The sequence below is a fragment of the Melospiza melodia genome, chromosome 5, assembly GCF_035770615.1.
Source record: "Melospiza melodia melodia isolate bMelMel2 chromosome 5, bMelMel2.pri, whole genome shotgun sequence".
Classification (NCBI taxonomy): Eukaryota; Metazoa; Chordata; class Aves; order Passeriformes; family Passerellidae; genus Melospiza; species Melospiza melodia.
Genome location: NC_086198.1, coordinates 9,951,776 through 9,971,690, shown reverse-complemented (window position 1 = coordinate 9,971,690; position 19,915 = coordinate 9,951,776). Strand labels below are relative to the sequence as shown.

The following is a 19,915-nucleotide window of genomic DNA, read 5'->3' as shown; positions in this document are numbered from 1 at the left end:
GTCTTTAATCCTACTGTTGTTTATCCCCATCTCTACAAAGCAATTAACAATTTGGCAGTATTCAGTATAAAACAGGATGCAGCTGAGAGGGCATCATATTCTGAGATTAAAGTCTTTCTGACTGAAAATACTTTGAGCATGCAATGTTGCCTTTTCACCTCCTTCTGGCAAAAGCTTACAGTCAAAGAGTATGACATTTGTAAGAGCTTCCTTGTTACCTACATAGTGCTCCTCAGATGCTGAAAGAAAGAGAAGCTCTTTTTTTCCTTCCATGAATTTAAGCCTAAATCTCTTATTTTAGTGAAAATATCAAGTGAGCTCTTAGCACAGGATTTATCAGAGATTAACAAAAAAATTACTGAGACTGAATTCTTCTATTTCAATAGCTACTAAAAATGCATATTCAGAATTCTACCAACAATGATACAGCTTTTTGCCATTTAAACTGCAGGGCCTTCAACTGGCCCTGAGCTTTTGGTGTGACTGCATGTCCCAGTTGAATCATGACTTTATGTCAGGGCAGAAGCACAGCCTTATTTCTACGATGAAGGGATCCAAAGACATAATTGAGAAGGATGCTGTACTACACATCAGCCAAATCTTTGAAATAGATTGTTTGGGAGACCAGGATCCTGGGCATGTCACAGCAAACTTTTGTCAGAACTTTAGTGCAGCTTGACAGGGAAATAAAGCACTCTGTCAAAATTTTTAATTTTAAGAATAATTGCACTTTCCCAAGGTATGTACTCTGGAGTAGAGCAAATTTGAGATAACTGACAATGGATGCTCTTCTTAGATACCTTTGAAGTTCTTTAACCATAGCTAACAGCTGTCAGTCATACACTCACCTTGCATCATGTGCATTTTTTCTTACCCATCAGACTGAAGAGCAGGACAAGCAAGGGACAGGGCTCACTACATCTCAGAGCAAAAGGAACATGATCCTATTTGAAAGAAAAAGTTGGGCCCAGACACTGCCAAGGGGACAAAAGACTCTTCAGTTTTGTAAAAATGTGCAGTGCACAGAATCCTTCTGAGCCTCTAGTTCGTCATAACCACCGAAAAAAGCCTCAGAAGTGCTCAGGAAAATCAAGATCTGCAGATTCTCACTCAGTGAAATCCTTTCATTCAAAGCTGTGCAACCAGGGCACCCCAAATCCTGGCACATGCTTGAAAAGGAGATTGGGGCAAGAGCAGAACACGAGGCAATAGCTAGGCTTGGAAAACAAGATGCTTCCTCACGTCTCTTTAACACCTCTGTCACAAATGCTACTGCTTCCCATCCATTCTGCTTCAACTTCTCTTCTCATTGTGCGTCTACACAACTTCCAAAGCCCTCCCTCTCTTCTGTACTCCCCATATTCATTTACCTCCAACTTTGTGTTCCTCTAATATTGCCTCTAATGCTCTGCAGATGTCCCTCTCTCATTTGTAACCCTAAGTTTGTGTTTTCTGTCTCTTTTTAAAAATTACTGGAGTACCTATTTTAGTTTATAGTTTATATGACACCCATTGCTTTATGTAAATTACAATCTTATTTATAATCAAAGACGGTAAAGATTTTTGTTTTACTGTGGGGTTTTTTTTTGGTTTATTTTATGTGGGGTTTGGGGTTTTTTTGCTTGTAACTTTTGTTTCTAACAACTTACACTCTAGATCCAAATCAATTCTTAGCCCTTTCATTTATGGATTTGGCCTAAGAGACCCTGAGCATGAACTGGGTTCAATGTTTCTAAAGGTATCAATAAAATGAGACAGTCTTCACAAAAGGCTGGATCCCCTCACCTGCCTCATGCACTCATCAGAGATAAGGATCAGATTAGTTCACTTCCAACTAAAAGGACCCTATGATTTCATTACTAAGTTCATACACATTCTAAGAAGAAAATCTGTTTTTCTGAATATTGGTTCAATTCCAGATACACCAAAAAAAACAGCAATTTCAATCTGAAAAGAAGAAAAATTGTCCAAAACAGCCTAGGTAGGGGATGCATTTTAGGAAACCCTTACTTATGTTATCCCTGAAAAAGGAACACTAACCTTACCTTGCCTTTTTGGCTCCATCAAATTTGTAAGCAACTGACATGGATGCACACAGCGTAGAATCACGGAACCATAGCAACATTTAGTTTGCAAAATACCTCCAAGGTCATCAAGTCCAACCACAAGAACACTTTACAGAGCTCCATTTAAAGACAAAAATTGTATTATTGTAACTGTTCTTAGAAGAATTTCTGCTGTAAGAAATTTTGTATTCTGTCACAAGAAAAGCTGAAATTTCACTAATGATGCTCAGCTCAACTTCATGTTTCTCAGTTTTTCTGGCTTTTGGCCTTGTAAAGAAAATATATTAACAAATTTCATAGAATTTGGAAAAGCCCTGTGTTTTGCTTGCTCTGACAATCTGTCAGGACAGGATTAGAGTTAATTCCTATACCCATGAGACCTTTTTCTTTTTCTTTTACATAACTAGGCACAAGTAATCTTGATTCCCTGGCAACTTAAATCATCAAGAAGATTAATTTTTTAAAAATTCTCATTTTTGAAGCAAAAAAAAAAAAGTCTCTAGGTTTTTTTCAGTGTTTTAGCACAGGAATATGAAAAATTAAATATGCTTGAAAGAATACACACAAAAGATAACTGCATCAGGTGAAACAGCTTCCAGCAGAGAGAATGCTGATCTTATTTTGGTAAAAAACTAAGGGCAATGTTAGCACATTGAAAGACTAACACTACAGAATGATAGGCCTACTACTCACAGAGATGCTTTTCACCTCATTATCTTAATTTCACTTCATGCCCACTATTAGGCAAATATTCCCATACCCATCCTGGAGATACAGAAATTATTGCTAGAGGATGCTGCAGCCACATTAAGGTTACACTCACTGTATATCTTATCAAAGGGGTCACAGTAGCCACGCAATGCCAGGTCTTCCAGTACTTTTCATTTTGTTTAACAATTCAAGAAGACTACATATTTATCTATTTATTTTCAAGATACTACATAATAGCAAATTAATGCTTTAAAAATGTCAAGACTATAATTTTGCAGAGGGGTTCCAGCACAAGTATTTAATTACATATATTCAATTAATATTTAATTACACAATCAATTGTATTGCCAAAGACTAAAAAAGGGACCTAAAAAAGTGTTTCAGAGCATTTTTTTAATTGACTTGTATGCCTGCACACAGTTTAATCTTTACAGTGGTCATCTTAATTCATTGTTAAAAGAACATTAATTTGTTTTTTAAACCAGAAAAAAAATAGTTTTGGCAGTAGCTACAGCTTATAAAGAAAAGTGAGACTATCCTGCACAATAAATATGGAACAGTGCTTCAAACTATAATGAAATATCAGATTAGTGCAGGAATGCAATATTTTTTTCTTTTATTGCTATAAGGTTACTACAGGAAAAAACCCATCATCCTTCAAAACAGATTTTTCTGTTTTGTCAATGTATTTTACTCATCAAAAGTGTTACTACATAGACAGTACAAAAAGATGCATCTAACAGACATCAGTCTAAAGAAATTCTTAAAATGCAGACCTCCAGTCATACTTTCCTTGACAGATTCAGGTCCGTGGTAGCCTAAAACCTCATGACCACTCTCTATTCAGAAACACCAAAGACAATATCATGTTTTGTTTAATTCCAGCTTCTGTAATCACCTTGGAGCCACTGAAATACAAATATGCTCAGCCAACATTTTTCTTCTCCGGTTTGTTCCAGCTGCACCTAAAATGCCTGAGAGGCACAGCAAAGCAACTTCATTTTCCAGCAGCATGATCTCATTCGTGGTCCAAAAGGAAAGCTGATTTACTGCTATCAAGCCCTTTTCAAATGAACTTGCTTACATAATCCAGCCATTACTAACAGTTCTATAGCTCAACTGCTTGAGGACCAGCACCAAGGACTTCTAAGGACCCCTTTCTACCACACTCTTGTTTTCTTGAATATTCAACTGAAAACACTGAGGAGCAAGGAATTAATTTCTTGACTTAGAAGCATCTCAAGGAGTATTAAATAGAAAATGAAAAAATGAAAAAAAGAACAGTAGTAACTCATACTACAATAGCTCATTTGAAAAATACCATGGTATTTTACTATATGTACAATTTCAAAACCCTTGGCAAAGAAACAACCTTGAAGAAAATACATCTGGTTTTATTCAAGAATAGTAAGTGTTTCTGGTAACTGTAATATTCCATGTGCAAAATCTTCCTTCCTTCTGGAAATAAGTATTAAAAACATTACACAAATTACCATCACTCACCTCTCCTGTCATTTCTGCCTGCATTTGTGGATTTGTCAGAAGGGCAAGGGCAACGTCCTTCACATTTCACTGAAATTTGTTTTCCTGAGACACAGGCTTGATAGTCTAATTTGCACTGTAGGGAGACAGAATGACTATCATTAAAATAAACATATCTTATTAAAATATAAACTTCTAAGAAATTTGAAGCAATCTCTCATGAAATGCTTGAACCTTTGCATACAGGTGCGAAGAAAAGTCTTCTGCAGTATATACTACTTTCGTAACAAAAATTAAATTCAAGACAGGTACAAAGTTTTTGGTTCCTAGACTAGCTACAGTCACAGACTCAATTCAAGCATGAAGGCACTTGTGGTGTGAGACTGATTTGAATATCCATGCTAAATGGAAGCAGACTGCATTGGTTTTATCTGTATTCAATGAGCAAATAAACACAGCAACAATATTAATTATTGATAGGAAGCAATAAACACTCAATTTTCATAGAAATTATCACTGAATTTCTATCTTTAGGAAGACAGTGTTGTGGTAAAAAAGCATTAATGAATAAAACAAAAAGCTGTTCCTAATGTAATTCTGCATAGTGACTATTTTTTCTGATACAGAAACAGATTCATTTGTGAGGTTTTGATCTGTGCACTTACAGCTCCAATCCAGAAACCACATAAAAGTTAACTATATCCAAGAAACAAAATTGTTGTCTCAACCATATAGAAACAATGTAGTTAAAAAACACATACAATAGTATCATTGTAAACATTGTCACTCTTACTTTTTCTTCCAATAAAACAGTTTTTTGCATAGAGATCTTTTTCTGGGATGTTTTGTCAATGTATTATCAGGAAAAACATAAACAAGAAACAAAGAGGAGGGAAGCATCTACAAAGAGCTTTTTTCCAAAGCAAAAGAAGAAAGATTGTTATGGAGAACACTTCATCCTTGAACAAAAGATGCCAGATGTCTCATTAAATAGGTAAAGGACACAGAAGCATATGAGTCAGAGAAGCAGTTCAAGTAACAAATAAAAATATGAAGTGTTTTCTATGCATCACAACACTTCAGAACGATCTCACCAGAATTTTTCTCTTTTATTCCCTAACTCATATTTTGTTGGGGTACATAACTTCACTGTAATGTAGTTCCATTATTTGATTCTCAGGATTTCCAGAGAATGCTAAAGTCAAAGTTTCTCTCTCTCCTAAAAATACGTAAAGGGTGGGAGCACTGTAGCTATGAAAGAATCAAGAAGCCTCCTGAGAGACTGCTAGTTTCCACTAGTATACTGATATAAGCACTGTGAATTTACAGAACTTTGTCAACTTTTTAAGCAGTCACACTTCTGGTCTTGTCACACTCTCATGCAGTTTTATATCTTGCATAACTCGAAGTACATTACTGTAACAAAATAGTACATTTTTGCACCATTGCCAGTACTAAAAAAGACAGAAATAATTACCTCAAATTTTCTGTACTTCAACAAAGTCATTATTGTACTTCAGTTCTGAATGTGTCACTTTTTGCCAAAAATGCATGGTTACAAGAAAATGACAATAACAGAACCTTTTAAATCCCCCCAAAAAATCCCAACATAACTGTTGCAATTGAAAGCTATATAGCATTAATATCTCATAAAGGACTCAAAAATGGAAGCAAAGCAAACACCTTCCCATGCTGATTTTGAAACAGAGTACTTTTTCTATCTCAATTATCCTGGCTGTACAGGAGACTGCTTGCATTACTACGATTCCTGCCAGTCCTCTCTCCAGGAAGTACATGACCCAATTAATATTTTAATGCTCCAACCAGTATTTGGAGGTTGTGGAATGGATTACCACTCAAATTTAATATTCATGCCTGTTAAAAAGAGATGTCTTTCTAGTTTTAAGATCTGAGAGTTTTTATTATTCAAACTTAGTATTTTAAGGATTCAAACCTACAGATAGCTGTGCTTTAGGCTTTTGATTACTCCCCTTGGTGAAACTGCCACTTAATATTTGACATATAAACCCATTCCAGGTCTAATTTACTGAGAAATAGAGTATGACGAGGGAAGAAAAAAAAAAAAAGTAATACTTTCATTTAATTTCTGAGGATTTCTTTAATCCTTTCTTGATAGATTATTTATTATTTATTATAATCTAGAGAGATTATTTTTTTACAGACTCCAACGCTCCTAACTTTGATTCACTTGAATGTTGCTCAAGAGACTAGTAATACCTCATAGGTGCTTCAGCCGGCACCATGAGTTGCAAGTTTAATATTTTTTATTTATTTTTCTTCGAAGTAGTCTACTCAGTCCTGTTTGCAAATAATACTATCCTTTTAAACACTAAAAATTTACTGCTCAACACCTGGCACAGGCAGAGATACATGAGATACTGAGCTCAAGGTCAGCATACAACACTTCCAAATCAGTACTCCCATTCACAGATATGATAAAATTTTACCCTCAGTGAAATCCTTTTAAGGACAGGCAGGCAGCAGAGATATATTAATTGTTTTCAGAAACAAAGGAACACCATGGTGCTTGCATAAGCTGAAAATGAATCAAGGCATTTCTGACAATTTCCTATTAACTGCTAATGACACCAGGAACAGAACTCTGGTTCAAACCTCTTGACATCATTCCCCAAATTAACAGTGCACTAGGATACTGTAAAGATAGCTCAGTTAAATTAAGGTGGGTCAAACTTCCTTCAATGTTACTCTTAAACTGGTAGAAGAGCAAGCGACATACCTGAAAAACTCCACAGAAAAAAAGTCACTGACATGCAGGCTATGAGGACACAATGAGAAATAGTGGTCAAAAAGGAGAGGTGGTGTGAGAGGATTCATGCCAGGGCAGTACTCGACTTGATTTCCTAGTCACATCTCTCTCCATGACTTTTCAATGGTCTTGGGAATCTGGAGAATCAACAGGAAGCTGGCAAATACTGACCCAGTCACACTTCCATGCCTGGTAAAATTATGGAGAAGATTATTCTGGGAGTTACAGGAAGACATATGATGGACAATGCAACCACTGGTCACAGCCAGGACAGCTTAATGAGGATGAGTCCAACTTGACAATTTCCTTTTACGACAAAGTTATCCCCCTAGCTGACCAAGGGGGACCAGTTGAAAGAATCTTTCCGGATTTCAGTAATGCTTTCAATGCTGCCTCTCACAGTGCCCTTGTGGAGAAAATGTCCAGCAGACAGCAGGATAAACCCATCAGACAATGTGTGAGCACCTGGCTCATGGGTCGGACACAAAGCTCTCTGGGGTATATGGGAACATCAGGGGATTTTCTTAGGGAAACATCAGGCCAGTACCAGTCACTACTGGGGTTCTACACAGCTCCACTGCATGGCCAGGGATCTTCAAAGTCCTCATAAACAACTTGGATGCAGGACTCAAAAGTATATGAAGCAAGTTTGGCAATGATATTCAGTTGTGAGGAGGTGTTGACTCCCTCCAAGGCAGAGAGGTCCTGCAGTGAGATCTGGACAAATAGGGATGGGCAATCACCAACTGTATGAAGGTCAACAAAGAAAAGTACCAGATCCTGCACCTAGAATGGGCAACCCTGGATGAACACAGCTGAACTGGGGAATGAGATGCTGGAAAACAGTGCCATGGAAAGGAAACTGGGGTCCTGACTGATGGCAAGTAGAATTTGAGTCATTGTACCCTGGCAGCCACACGGGCAACCATGCCCTGGGGTGCATCAGGCACAGCATCACCAGCCAGGCAAGGGAGGGGATTGTCCTGCTCTGCTCTGCACTGGGGCGGCCTCACCTCCAGTGCCGGGGGCAGTTTTGGGTGCCACAATATAAAAAAGATATTAAGCCATTAGAGACCCTCCAAAGAAGAGCCACAAAGATGGTGAAGGCCTTGAGGGGAAGCCATGTGAGGAGTGGCTGAGGTCACTTGGTCCATTCAGCATGGAGAAAAGGAGACTGAAGGGAGACCTCACTGCAGTCTGCAGCTTCCTCATGAGGGAAAAAGGATGTGCAGGCACTGATCTCTGCTCTGTGGTGATCAGTGACAGGACTCAAGGGAATGGTCTGATGCTGTGTTAGGGTAGGTTTAGGTTGGATATTAGGACAAGGTTCTTCACCCAAAGGGTGGCTGGGCATGGAACAGCTCCCCAGAGATGTGGTCACAGCACCGAGCTTGGCAGAGCTCAAGGCTCTCAGGCACATGTGATTCTTGGGATTGTCTTCTGTAGGCCAGGAGCTGGACATGAAGATTCCTGTGGGTCCCTTCCAACTCAGGTTATTCTCTGATTCTAGAGGGTTGCAAGGTGAGCTAAAGGATATCCTATTAAACACGGAACAGTTTTAGAAGATAGAAATATATAAAAAATCAGTCAAAATATTAAAATAGCCTGAAATATAATGTAATTCAATACAGAAAACTCCTATGTTCTACTGTTACAGAGACAAAATAATCAAGACTAACAAGCTGGAGCAACTGGCTAGACATCCATTCTAAAGGAAAAATGGAATGGACGATCTAGTGATCATTAAGAACAATTGAACGGTTTTTAAAAACACCATACCAAGATATATAAATGTTAGTGCAACCTACAAAACATGTAAGATAATTTCACATAGCTCTGGCAGCACTGTACAGATTGCAACAAGGTTTCAAACAAGACAGGAATTAAATGAAAAAGGAGTAACAGGAATAATGAGAAATCTAGAAAATAGTCACCAAAAAGAGACTGAAGGACTGGGTCTTAAGAAAAGACTATTCACAAAACAGCTGTCAAATAGGCAAAAGACATCTGAAAGGTACCTGAAAAGAATACCACAATGAATGTTACAAGAAATAGTCTTGAACTCCTGCAGAGAAGTAATAAATTAGATACTAGGCAGACTTTTTAAGAAAGGTAGTGACATCTTAAAACTAATCATTGGAGAAGCTTTTTGAATCTTAATAATTGTCTTTACAACCAGGCTTAGATAAATCCATCAGGAATTCCACCTGTGTAGCTTATCTTGCTTTGAGAACATGGGGGGATCAGGTGGCATCAAGCTTATTTAGTTGGGAAGCACAGTACAGACCTGCTCCAGGAATGAACCAGTGTGAAAAGATTATTGCTTGCATAAATCTTGCTCATTTGGAGAAGTGTTTGAAAGATGTGCGATGAATGAACTAGGGAGATAGTAAAAAAAAGGAAAGAAAATAAGGCTTATACTGGTCTATTGATCCTAGATAATTTCAGCAAAATTCAGTTTGGTACTGAGTGCATTTGTGCTCTCCTGAGCTCTTGAAAACCTGATTTATGATTTGGGAACATGGTAAGTACTTTTAGATAAACTAAAACAAAAATTAGTTGAATATATAAATGCTTTGAAATTTGAAATATGAACCAAAAAAATCCTTAAATTGGATATCCACATCTCACATATAATTTATTTGCTTTCATCTGCAGAACCATCATCTATCTGTAAAAAGACATATCACACAGAGGGACAGTGTGTGAGACAGCTGTAAATTAGTTGCTATTTGTAGACTTCTCAAAATGTACAGGGAATAAAGACATATTAAAGTAGATGAGAAATTTAGTTTAACTGTCTGGCTGCCATATAATAAAAGACATAAGAGTGCACTGACAACAATTTCCTGATTAGATAAAAGGGAAGTATGTCCATTCTGTGTGTTAAGTGAGTGAAGAGCCCTCTGGAAGAAAACAACAGAATTAGAACTGCATTATAAGTCTACCCAAAAAGAAAGAGAAAGTCCTTGTGCAGCATTCACTCTAGCATTTCCAATAATTTTATCAATCTGCTTTTTCTCACAGACTTAATTCTGTTCCTTTTTGAGAATGTTTCAACCTCAGTGCAAGATAACATTTTTCCACAACAGTACAGTCTTGCCAGGAATTTCTAGTGGCTTTTAAACAAAACTAATTCAAACTAAGTAATGAGGACACCCGTGAGTTCTCTGGCAAGCAAAGAACAGAAGCTCATGAACAGAAGTCCTGTGGTACAATCTGCAGACACTCCCCTCCAATCCCTCTTTTCCATCTGTATACCTCCTGGGCGGCTGGAAGCAGATCTGATGCACCCCTACTGTACACAAGCCAGCAGAAATTAGCTGCCAGGACATCCATCTAGATGTCCAGTGAATACTGTGTCCATTATGTGCCTCAAGCCCTTCACACTGAAAGACTGAAGTCTGGACTGATGCATTAACACACCCTTCTCTAAACAGGACCGCTGGACAAAGTGTGAATTCAGTGTCAAGAGTCTTTCAGGTACTTTCATCTGCTGAGGTGCTGATACTTAGAGAAATACTTTCTAGAACACCATCATATTTAATACTGAGCATTTAGTAACTTACTTTTTAGAGAGCAAATAATTAACATCTATGCAACTGTAGAGTGTCTCACTTTGGAAGGTAACCATCCCCTTTAGGTGTACTTCATCTCAACAACAGCTCTGTAGAAGTCCCTGATGCTCTTGAACATTTAAAAATCAAACAGGGCATGCTATCCAATTCCAAGGAAAAATACAAAAATAAATTAAATTCAGATTCCCTCTGATAATTATCAGTTCATACGGTACAAATAGAATTGCTGGGTTTATTTGGAATATCCTTTCAAGACAATATGCTCCCCCCCCCCCAAACATGCTCACAGCTCTTTCTTTTCGGTATATTTTCTGGATGATCAACAACTCACGGTCAGATGAATGATGCATGCTGTATGATGCAACCAAGGGGATCTCTCAGAAAAGAGCTCATTGCTAGAGTGCCACACAGATATATTTTTCCTAATATCATTGTATGTTTCACAGGTAGAAATCTTTCCCACAGAGCTCTACATTCATGCATCAATACAGATGTTTTCTCTCTCTTTTTAGAAGCTGGTATCTCTGACAGCTGAACTTTCAACTTCATGCTGTTTTCTTAACCACCTTCCACATTTTCAAACTTTATTCCTATTTCACAAAGCTTACATGCATTCCCCAGCACAAAATTGGCCTCTACTGTATTTGGTGCAAAATGCTATGTGAAATTATGCCCTCAGATTTGAATCTAAGTCAAATATGTAAAGAAAGTATCTTTTTAAACTCAGCTGGTGGCTCCTGTCACCAAGCACAGGGGCAGGGTGGGTAGGGTGAGTGCTGATCAGGTGTGGTCCAGGTCCAGTTCAACACAGACCATTTGCTGATACAGAACATGGCAGAGAAGTAAAGGACTGCTTCATGCAATCACTTTAGGCTGGCTTAAAATGAAGGTGAAAATATGGCCAAGTTAATGATGTGGTAAACCTAATTTAGAAAATTTTATGTAATTTGGATTTTCTTTACAAAAAGCAGCCAAGAAGGTATAGAATTTCAAGCCAAATGCAGCTAGGCATAATGCCAAGAGACCACATTTTCAACAAATTCAAGTTTAAGAATGGAAATATTAATGTGCAAATCTATCCATGAAGCATCACCCAGATCTACAAATGCCTTTTTGTCTCATCAGTTACCTGCATGTGTATTACTCACCTAAAAAATAGGAGTTTGGATAAAAAGCTTTTCAGTAAACAAGTACTGCTATTTAAAATGAAAACAACTATTGAATACATCAACTATAAAGACACACAACTAGCATTTTAATAAGAAAAAAACAGGAAATGTGTCTATTGAACCAAGATCCTGAGAAAAGAAAATATTTTGTCGTTGAAAGAGCACTGATGATACATTTTTTATGAAACTATGAACTAGGGAATGCTATTTTCATGACAAAATGAAAACCTGTATGCACAGTTTTCTTCCCATCCACCTTAACTCTTGTCTGTTTCCTTTAATGCACTGCAGTGCAATAGTATAAAATTTAAAGCTTGAAATCATTGAAATCAGGTCAACTAGATAGTCAATCTTTTTTGGGCACCCTGGAACACACATTAAATCACAGAAATACGCCAATAGATGCCTACTGGGATTATTTAAATTAGGCACCTACTTATCTTGGCTTTCCTACTTAGAGGCTATTAGAGACACATGATGCTTAGGAGCTTCTGCAAATCCATCGAAGAACTTATCTGCTTTTAAAATCTGCTGTCTGAATTTTTAGACACCTACTCAGTTCGGAAAATATATAGTTCACTATCTTATGCTATACATATGGCAAACAGGCTAACTACTATTTTATACTCTCGAGTAAGAACAAAAACTTAACCAATGGTAAGTCCCTACTTGAAATACACTATTTCTAGTAAATTGAGAATAATTAATAATAATGCTTTTAGTACTTGTGTAACAAACGTAATATATTTCCTCAAGTCCAAATCAGTATTTCAATATTCCTTGAATACAATGAATTGTGTGAAAATACATTTAAAATATTAAAAATATTCCTTTTTAAAAACTTATTCACACAGGATGTAAAAACATATAACAATATTATATATTATATCATGCCTTGGCTTATTCCAAAAATATAAACATTGATGCAGTCCAGACTTTTACTAAAAGCTTCTGGTAAGCATTCTTAACACAAAACCCATAAACCTCTTTCTGATATATTCAAGCATATACTCAAATTCTGGCTCTTATTCAGAGCTCTTGCCTGTATAGTCCAAACCTCAGCACTTCATCAGGCTCCTTGTTTCAAACTTCTCCATCACATTTATCCCACCCAGCTAGAGATGCACAGAATGTGACTCAACACTGTGTGTATGCAAAGTCCTTGGTGCACCCCATTGCTGGCATTCAGTATTTTGCAATTTGGAGAAATTTTCTTGAGAGACAGAAAAAATAAATATTTCTCAGATAAAACAAACTACATTTTCAAGTTCCTACTACAATTTTGAAAATTAACATTCAAACAAGACATTCACCCACTTTTAAAGGTGAACAAAATAAATTCATTCTCCTACACAACCATCTTAAAAATAGCTGACTACATTGGTTCAAAAGTCAGCTGGTAAAGCTCTTCATTGATTTTCATGTGACATGCAAATTTCTGAAAAATGGCAATAGTAAAATACAAGTAATGGCAAAGCAGTAAAACCTTATAACAAGACACAAATGGGTTCTAAAAGTGTGGAATTTTTTGTTAAAACAATTTGCTTATTCCTTATTAGTATGCATTATCACTGTATTTTTAATGTAATATGACTTCCTAAGCCATGCTGGCTGATTGCACTGCTAATTAAACAAGTTCAATTCATCCAATTATATCTAAGTTGAAATATTTATAAAGTTGTATGTGAGCTAAAACAGCATCTAAAGGGCATGTTCATTCGTTTCAATTACATGAAAAATATAAAAGTACTAAAAGCAACATGCACAGGGCTAGACAGTCCATACTGGGTTTCAAATTTCAAAAGACATTTAAACAAATCTTTGTCAACTGTGGTGAAGAAGGAAGAAAAAAAGGAAAAAAAAAGAGAAAGCATATAAACAGGAAAAATAAATTCTATATAGTTGGCTACAAGTAGGTGAAACACCTAGGCACTCTCAGTTTTCTTATCAGCATATGGCCTATTCACCTCTCTGCTTTTTTGCTCACCTAAAAACGTATCCTAATATTCATTTGAACTCCAAGAGCTAGATTAATTTTGTTAAACAGTCCAAAATACAAGGCTCCATGTGCTATCAGTGACAAAAACATTTATGAAATTCCACATTCATACTAGTTTTCACACAGGGAAGAAACACTGTGCTGTACAAGAGGGAATTAATATTCCAAAGCATGACTGTTTTTCACTAGATCACATATCTCTTCTTGAATTTAAAGAGATATATCTTGTGTAGAGGCACACAGAACTGAGCCTAAATCTTTCCCCTTTGTGCTTGATTTCTAAACATGCAAAAATTTTCCTTATTTTGTGACAAACACACATGGATTAAAACCGGGACAACACAAAGCCAAGTTTTCATATGTTATATTTTGAACGAAGAGCCAGAGTGACAAATTTTGCTGCATCAGTGCTTATTTTTCTTTTCCCGTACGTGCATGGTGACCTAAAATGTTACTATTTTTTGCTGTTGTTGACACATTGCTGTGATGCAGAGGACTTACCTCTGATATTCAGTCATATGTCTGAATTTGTTTTCAATGAAATATCCACATAGCAATTGGCTCACATTTATACTATTTCATTGTGAGCTTTCAGGAATTACAGATTAAAAAAAAAAACCCAAACCCAAAACATGGGACTTGGAAGAAAATTCTTTAACGTTACAGACATCTTTCCTAATTGAAATCTGACCAAAAAAATGACAGAAGTTTCTCTTTTTCTCCAGTGCTAGTTTATAGCACTATAGCATTGCTGGTCTAAATCTCTGTTATGGTGTCTGAGATCTAAATTTCACAGTATTTCAGCTTCTTTCTAAAAGTGCAAATGTGACCTGCATGAAAACTGTAAGAATATATTCTTAGAAGCTAAACACTTTTTTTCCATTTCATTAATAAATTTAATTACATGTTTTAAAAAAAAATTAAGTTGAATAATTACACTTTTTCTAGCAATTTTCACTTTATTTGCAGCTTTCACTGGGCCAAGATCCGAGCCAGTTCTCATTTGCCATTTGCTTGTTTCCATCTCAAATTCTTTAACCCCATTCTTATCACAGATTGTTACTATAAACTCTCAAAATCTGTTTCTAGGTCGATGTTCTTTCACTTCATGTCATCTTTAACCATTTTCTCCCCTTATTAAAAGCTTCTTTTCCATTTTTTTTAGAAATAAATGCCTAAGCAGTGGCCTCTAAAGATCACAAAAATACTCTATACCCACCTATCTCTTGAATTATTACCATCCTTATCTTCTACTCCACTGAAACCATATGCTTTAATGGATTCCACTTGGTAACTCTGAGGCAATTGTGTCTCTTGATCTCCTACTTGCAACTGACACAGCTCATCTCAAACTTCTACACTATTTTATTAATGCTTCCAGCAACTACAAAGCACATAAGAACATTATTAATTGCCTCTACCCCCCAGACCCTTCTCTCTGCTGGTTTCTTTACAGAATTGCTTTCTGCTCCACAAGGCTAACTAAGGCAGCTCCTGTGTTTGGCTCCTATGCATTTCTGCCCACATATGACGTAGACCCATTTTTCTGGAAAAGAATTGCTGTGCCAAAATGATTCCATATTATTTTAGTTGCAATTCTAGTTACAATATTTTAAATACCGTTTTCAAAAGATTAGCTTCTGATGGTTGAACCTCCCAGAGAAAAGACTGTTCTCCATGTAAGTATGTATGTCTCTAATGAAATCTAAAGTTTAAGAAATCTGAATCTTTAACTATAATCTCCACTTTCAGAAGTGTGACTTCTGTTTTATTGGCTGTCCCATTTGATAGTTAACACACAAATTTATATTTGGAATTTTGTTTCTGTATCCTACTGCTGTGACATGAGAGTTCTTCAATAAAGACTGATACTTTCACTTACCTGTTTGTCCTATTCTTTTATTGATTTTTCCTTCCAGCCTAGATGCTTTTTATTCCAGAAAAAACATTAAACCATTTAAAAAAAACCCACACACAGAGTCACAGTATGACTCCATGTATGAGGGTTGGAAAGGCCCTTGGAGATCATCTAGTTCAGACTCTTCTGCCATGGGCAAATAAATCTACTTTTCCCAAAGCCCCTTCCAAGCTGGCCTTGAATACTTTCAGCGTTGGGGCATCCACAACATCTCTGGGAAAGCTGTGCTAGCAACTCATCACCTACATAGTAAAGAACTTCTTGCTGATATAAAACGCAAATCTACTCATGGTCTGTTTAAAACCATTCTCTCCCTTATCCCATCACTACCTGCACTTGCACAAAGTCTCTCTCCAGCTGCCTTGCAGGTCCCCTTGCTTGGCTCCTCTATCACTTGGAGGATCAATTTCTCATGAACACATTCCAGGGACGCCCTGCAATGCTGGTGCCCTGCTGTGCTGTCCCTCCAGCAGGGCACCTGAAGTCCCTCATGAGGACCAGGGCTTGGGAAAGTGAGGCTGCTCCTGTCTGTCTACTGAAGCCCTCGTTCACCTGTTTTTCCTGGTGGGGTGGCCTGTAGCCGTCCTCCACTTTGATGTCACCTGTCCCTGTCTCCCGTTAATCCTGACCCTCAAGCCCTCAGTCAGCATCTCATCCATTCCAAGGGGGACCTCCATTTAAAGGAATTATACAGATAAAGTCTTTGGAAAATATTTTCCAAGTCTACAAAGTTGCAATTCTTTTTTCTTTTGTTTTTATTGAAGTATTAAATTTTAGGTATCTCTTAATGCAAATTCAATATATTAAACAAACATGATATTCTGGAAATGAAAAAGGGAATCAAATTCAATTCCTCCTCATAAAAATACATCATCCTAGTCTGAGAAATACTGAATTGCTCAGAATTTCAAAATATTAAAGTTTCTGGAAAGCATTTTGTTTATCTAAGCTATCGTATTTTTTCTCTACAGTTTTAGCAGCTATTTATTTTCAATGCAGCAGATAAAGAGATCAGTTATGTATAATTTGATATAACTTGGAATTTTTAGTACATCAGCCTATTTGAAAATCTGGATTTTATAACTTTATAGACTAACTTTAGTCACTCATATGATATTTCTCTGCCTTTTTCTTTTAATATCACATCCTATCAATATAAAGGTTCCAGATAAAATTTCAGGCCTTACTGGCAAAACCCATCCATGTCTCATTTTCCAGCTGCAGCCAATCTCATTTCCTTCTTTTTTTTTTATTGTTCGCCTTTTTTAAGCATTTCAACAATAAACAAGCAGTTTGTACTATTTCTGTAAAGACCTAAAGTATAATCCAGGATCAATCAAGGATGACACATTTTATTTTTATCACTGTCTATTCACCAGTCTCATTCAACAAAAGTTTGTTGAAAACAGGGTTTGTTGAAAAGGGTTTTCATTGCTTGTGGGGTTTCTTAAGTGGAGAGAATGGGGCAGAAGAAGGGCTGGCCATGGTTCGTTGGCATTTTTTTGGGGTTTGGTATTTTCCCCCCCATTTACCAGCACCATTTATTTTCCAGTGTACCTCAGCCACAAGTTCATTTTAACAGTACAATCTGAAGCAGTTTTTGAATTTTTCCACTTAAAATGGGGTGATTTTGGCTGGGTGTTCCTTGGGCTAGAGACACAAATCTTGATTTTGAGACGTCCCTCTTGAGATAACCTACTTTTATTAGAAAAACAAATCAGTCCTGATAAATCACCTGGAAGAAGATCCTTGCAGCTGCAAAAGTAAAAGAACCTGTACACTGTCAAACAATTGATTTCAGAGAGATTACATTATTACTAAAAGTTGGCAGGCAACGATTTCACCTTAATATTTTTGGCTACATTTCAACTGACAGTTAAGTCTACAGCAGATTGCTTCGTAACAAGGCAGATAAAAATGGAAAGGCATAGTGAATTAGCCCAATTTAAGAAGTAAGACTAACATACATTGAGTCAGGCTTGTGAAAAATACTTTTTTTTACTAATACAAAACATCTATTTTGTAATAGCAATTCCTTTTCCAGCAATCTCCTGAAGCAGGAAAAAAAACTGTCAGCAGCTCCGGCATGTGATCTGAAAGTTCACAATACACTAATTTGTACATTTAAATCAATTTAAGTTATATAAAATCACAATCCTTAAAATAACAACAGAGATTAAAAATGCCAACATTTTTTTTTTGCTTCTTGCGAACAAGCTGTCTTATACCAAACACACTAAGAGATACAGATTATTAAGTTAAAATTTCAAAAATATCTGAAAAGAATAAAGATAGCAATGATTTTAAAAAGAAAAATGTTAAATATGGGATGCTGTCAGAATAAAAATCTATTTCTGATTCATGCAAAATGGCAAACAAAAATTGGATGGAATATTAAACTCACTCCTTCCCACAGTGCAATTTTATCCCCAACTCTTTCACATCTTCTCATAGAAAAGAAATGTAATTTGAGAGACTGAAGAAAGTATTTGAATATTAAATAGATCTAAATCCACATACCTGTCTATCTGTGGAGTCTTTCAAGATGTTTATCCTCTTTTCTGACTACTTTTCTGTACAGTTTGCATCTTACTCTTTAGACTCATTACTTATGAAAAACATTATTATGGCTATTTACACATACAGGGCTGTCATTAATAACATGAAGCTTTCATAGGTAGGAGAAAATGTATTTCATAAAAAAATCACTATCAATGTGAAGCCATCTTGAGCAAATTGCTGCTAACATCAGAACTGCCAAGGCAATCCTGGCATAAAACCATGGGGCAATGGGCATAATTTAAAGATTAATTTATTTCTGCTGTGTTTTCAAAATACTGCAATCACTGTTCATTTGCCTTACTTAAGGTTAGATTTTGATGAAGTGGGACTAATTGTCAACTGTATTCAACTTAAGAGAGAAAACTTCAGCCGATTATACCAAACACCAGAGCTGAAATCAAAATATGCAAAATCCACTGAAAAGAAGATTCATCTCTGCATGACCATATTTTTTTTCTCCTCTTGGCCGTTTTCCTGAAAGTCCAGCTACAATACAGTGCAATATGGGAGAATTGTTCCAACAGAAGCACCCAAGCCTGAGCACCACCATCTCATCCCAGCTACACCAGCTTTACAGTGTGTGCTGCACAGCAGTGAGTTGCTTCCCTGGGTGACAGAATGGCAGCAGCTGGGTTGCTGTCTCAAAACAACCCATCAGAGGTGCATTCACACCCTTTTATTTCCCTATTATTCCCAGGAAAGGTGAAGCTACAAACAGGCTGTGTTTCTCACGGAGAATGTCAAGTACATAGGGGTACTAAAGCCTCATGAGACAGCACTGCTTGCAAATTCCTAGTGCAAAAATGCATACTGCACTTTCAAGTGCCAAACTTTAGAGAAATGCAGAAGGTAAAAACACCACCTGTAGAACACATGCAGTATTACTTAAAGGCCATTAAGTAAAAATTGTACCACCACTGTGCCAAGGCAATGGCAGGATCTCTTTACACTGCATTCCTTCCAGCACAATGATTCGTGTTCACTTTGATTACTCAACGTTTCAGCATGTAATATTTTTGTTTCAGCATTTTTGTTATGCTAGTAACAATATCTTACACCTACTGCTTTTCTTTTACACTGACTTCATGAGACAAACTGTGAGCTGAGAAAACAGTAAACCTAACCTGGACTGCAAAAATGAAAGGGAAACAAAATATCCTTACCTGGCTCTGGAAAAGCTCAATTTAGGTGATAACTCTTCCTTCTAGATAATCCACATATCATATCATCTTTTTTTGCTTGCTCGATTTCCAAAGCAAAAAACATGTATGAAACAGCTGTAGTTACATAACTTAATTCAAGCATTTCATGGACTTGCCCTGAAAAGCAAGGACATACTCCCAAAAGAGCATCTATCTGACAAATTTCAACTGTCTGGCTGTGTTCTACAATACTATTACTATTTAATGACTTAGTTTCTGAAAATGTATTATACAATTTTCCAGAGTCATTGATGAATGCTTTCTAAATACAAGAAAAGTGCTGTATAAACTCCTACTGGAGTTTGATGACATAATGAAACAAACTTTGCCTGGAGTACAGGAACACAAATATTTGTCTTTAGTCAATTTTTAAACACACTGCACTTGAAAATAACTTGGCAAGGACCTCTGTTTTGATGCAACTGGCTGCACAGAACACA

General features: G+C 36.7%; 1 protein-coding gene across 3 annotated transcripts in view; it reads right to left on the bottom strand.

The window, feature by feature from the left end:
• SPOCK3 (SPARC (osteonectin), cwcv and kazal like domains proteoglycan 3) overlaps positions 1–19,915 on the bottom strand; it is a 162,965-nt gene that overhangs the window by 41,971 nt on the left and 101,079 nt on the right. For all 3 annotated transcript variants that reach the window (XM_063156251.1, XM_063156249.1, XM_063156250.1), the window contains one exon: positions 4,281–4,395. In XM_063156251.1, the coding sequence (XP_063012321.1) occupies positions 4,281–4,395 (115 nt within the window). The remainder of the gene's footprint in view (positions 1–4,280; positions 4,396–19,915) is intronic.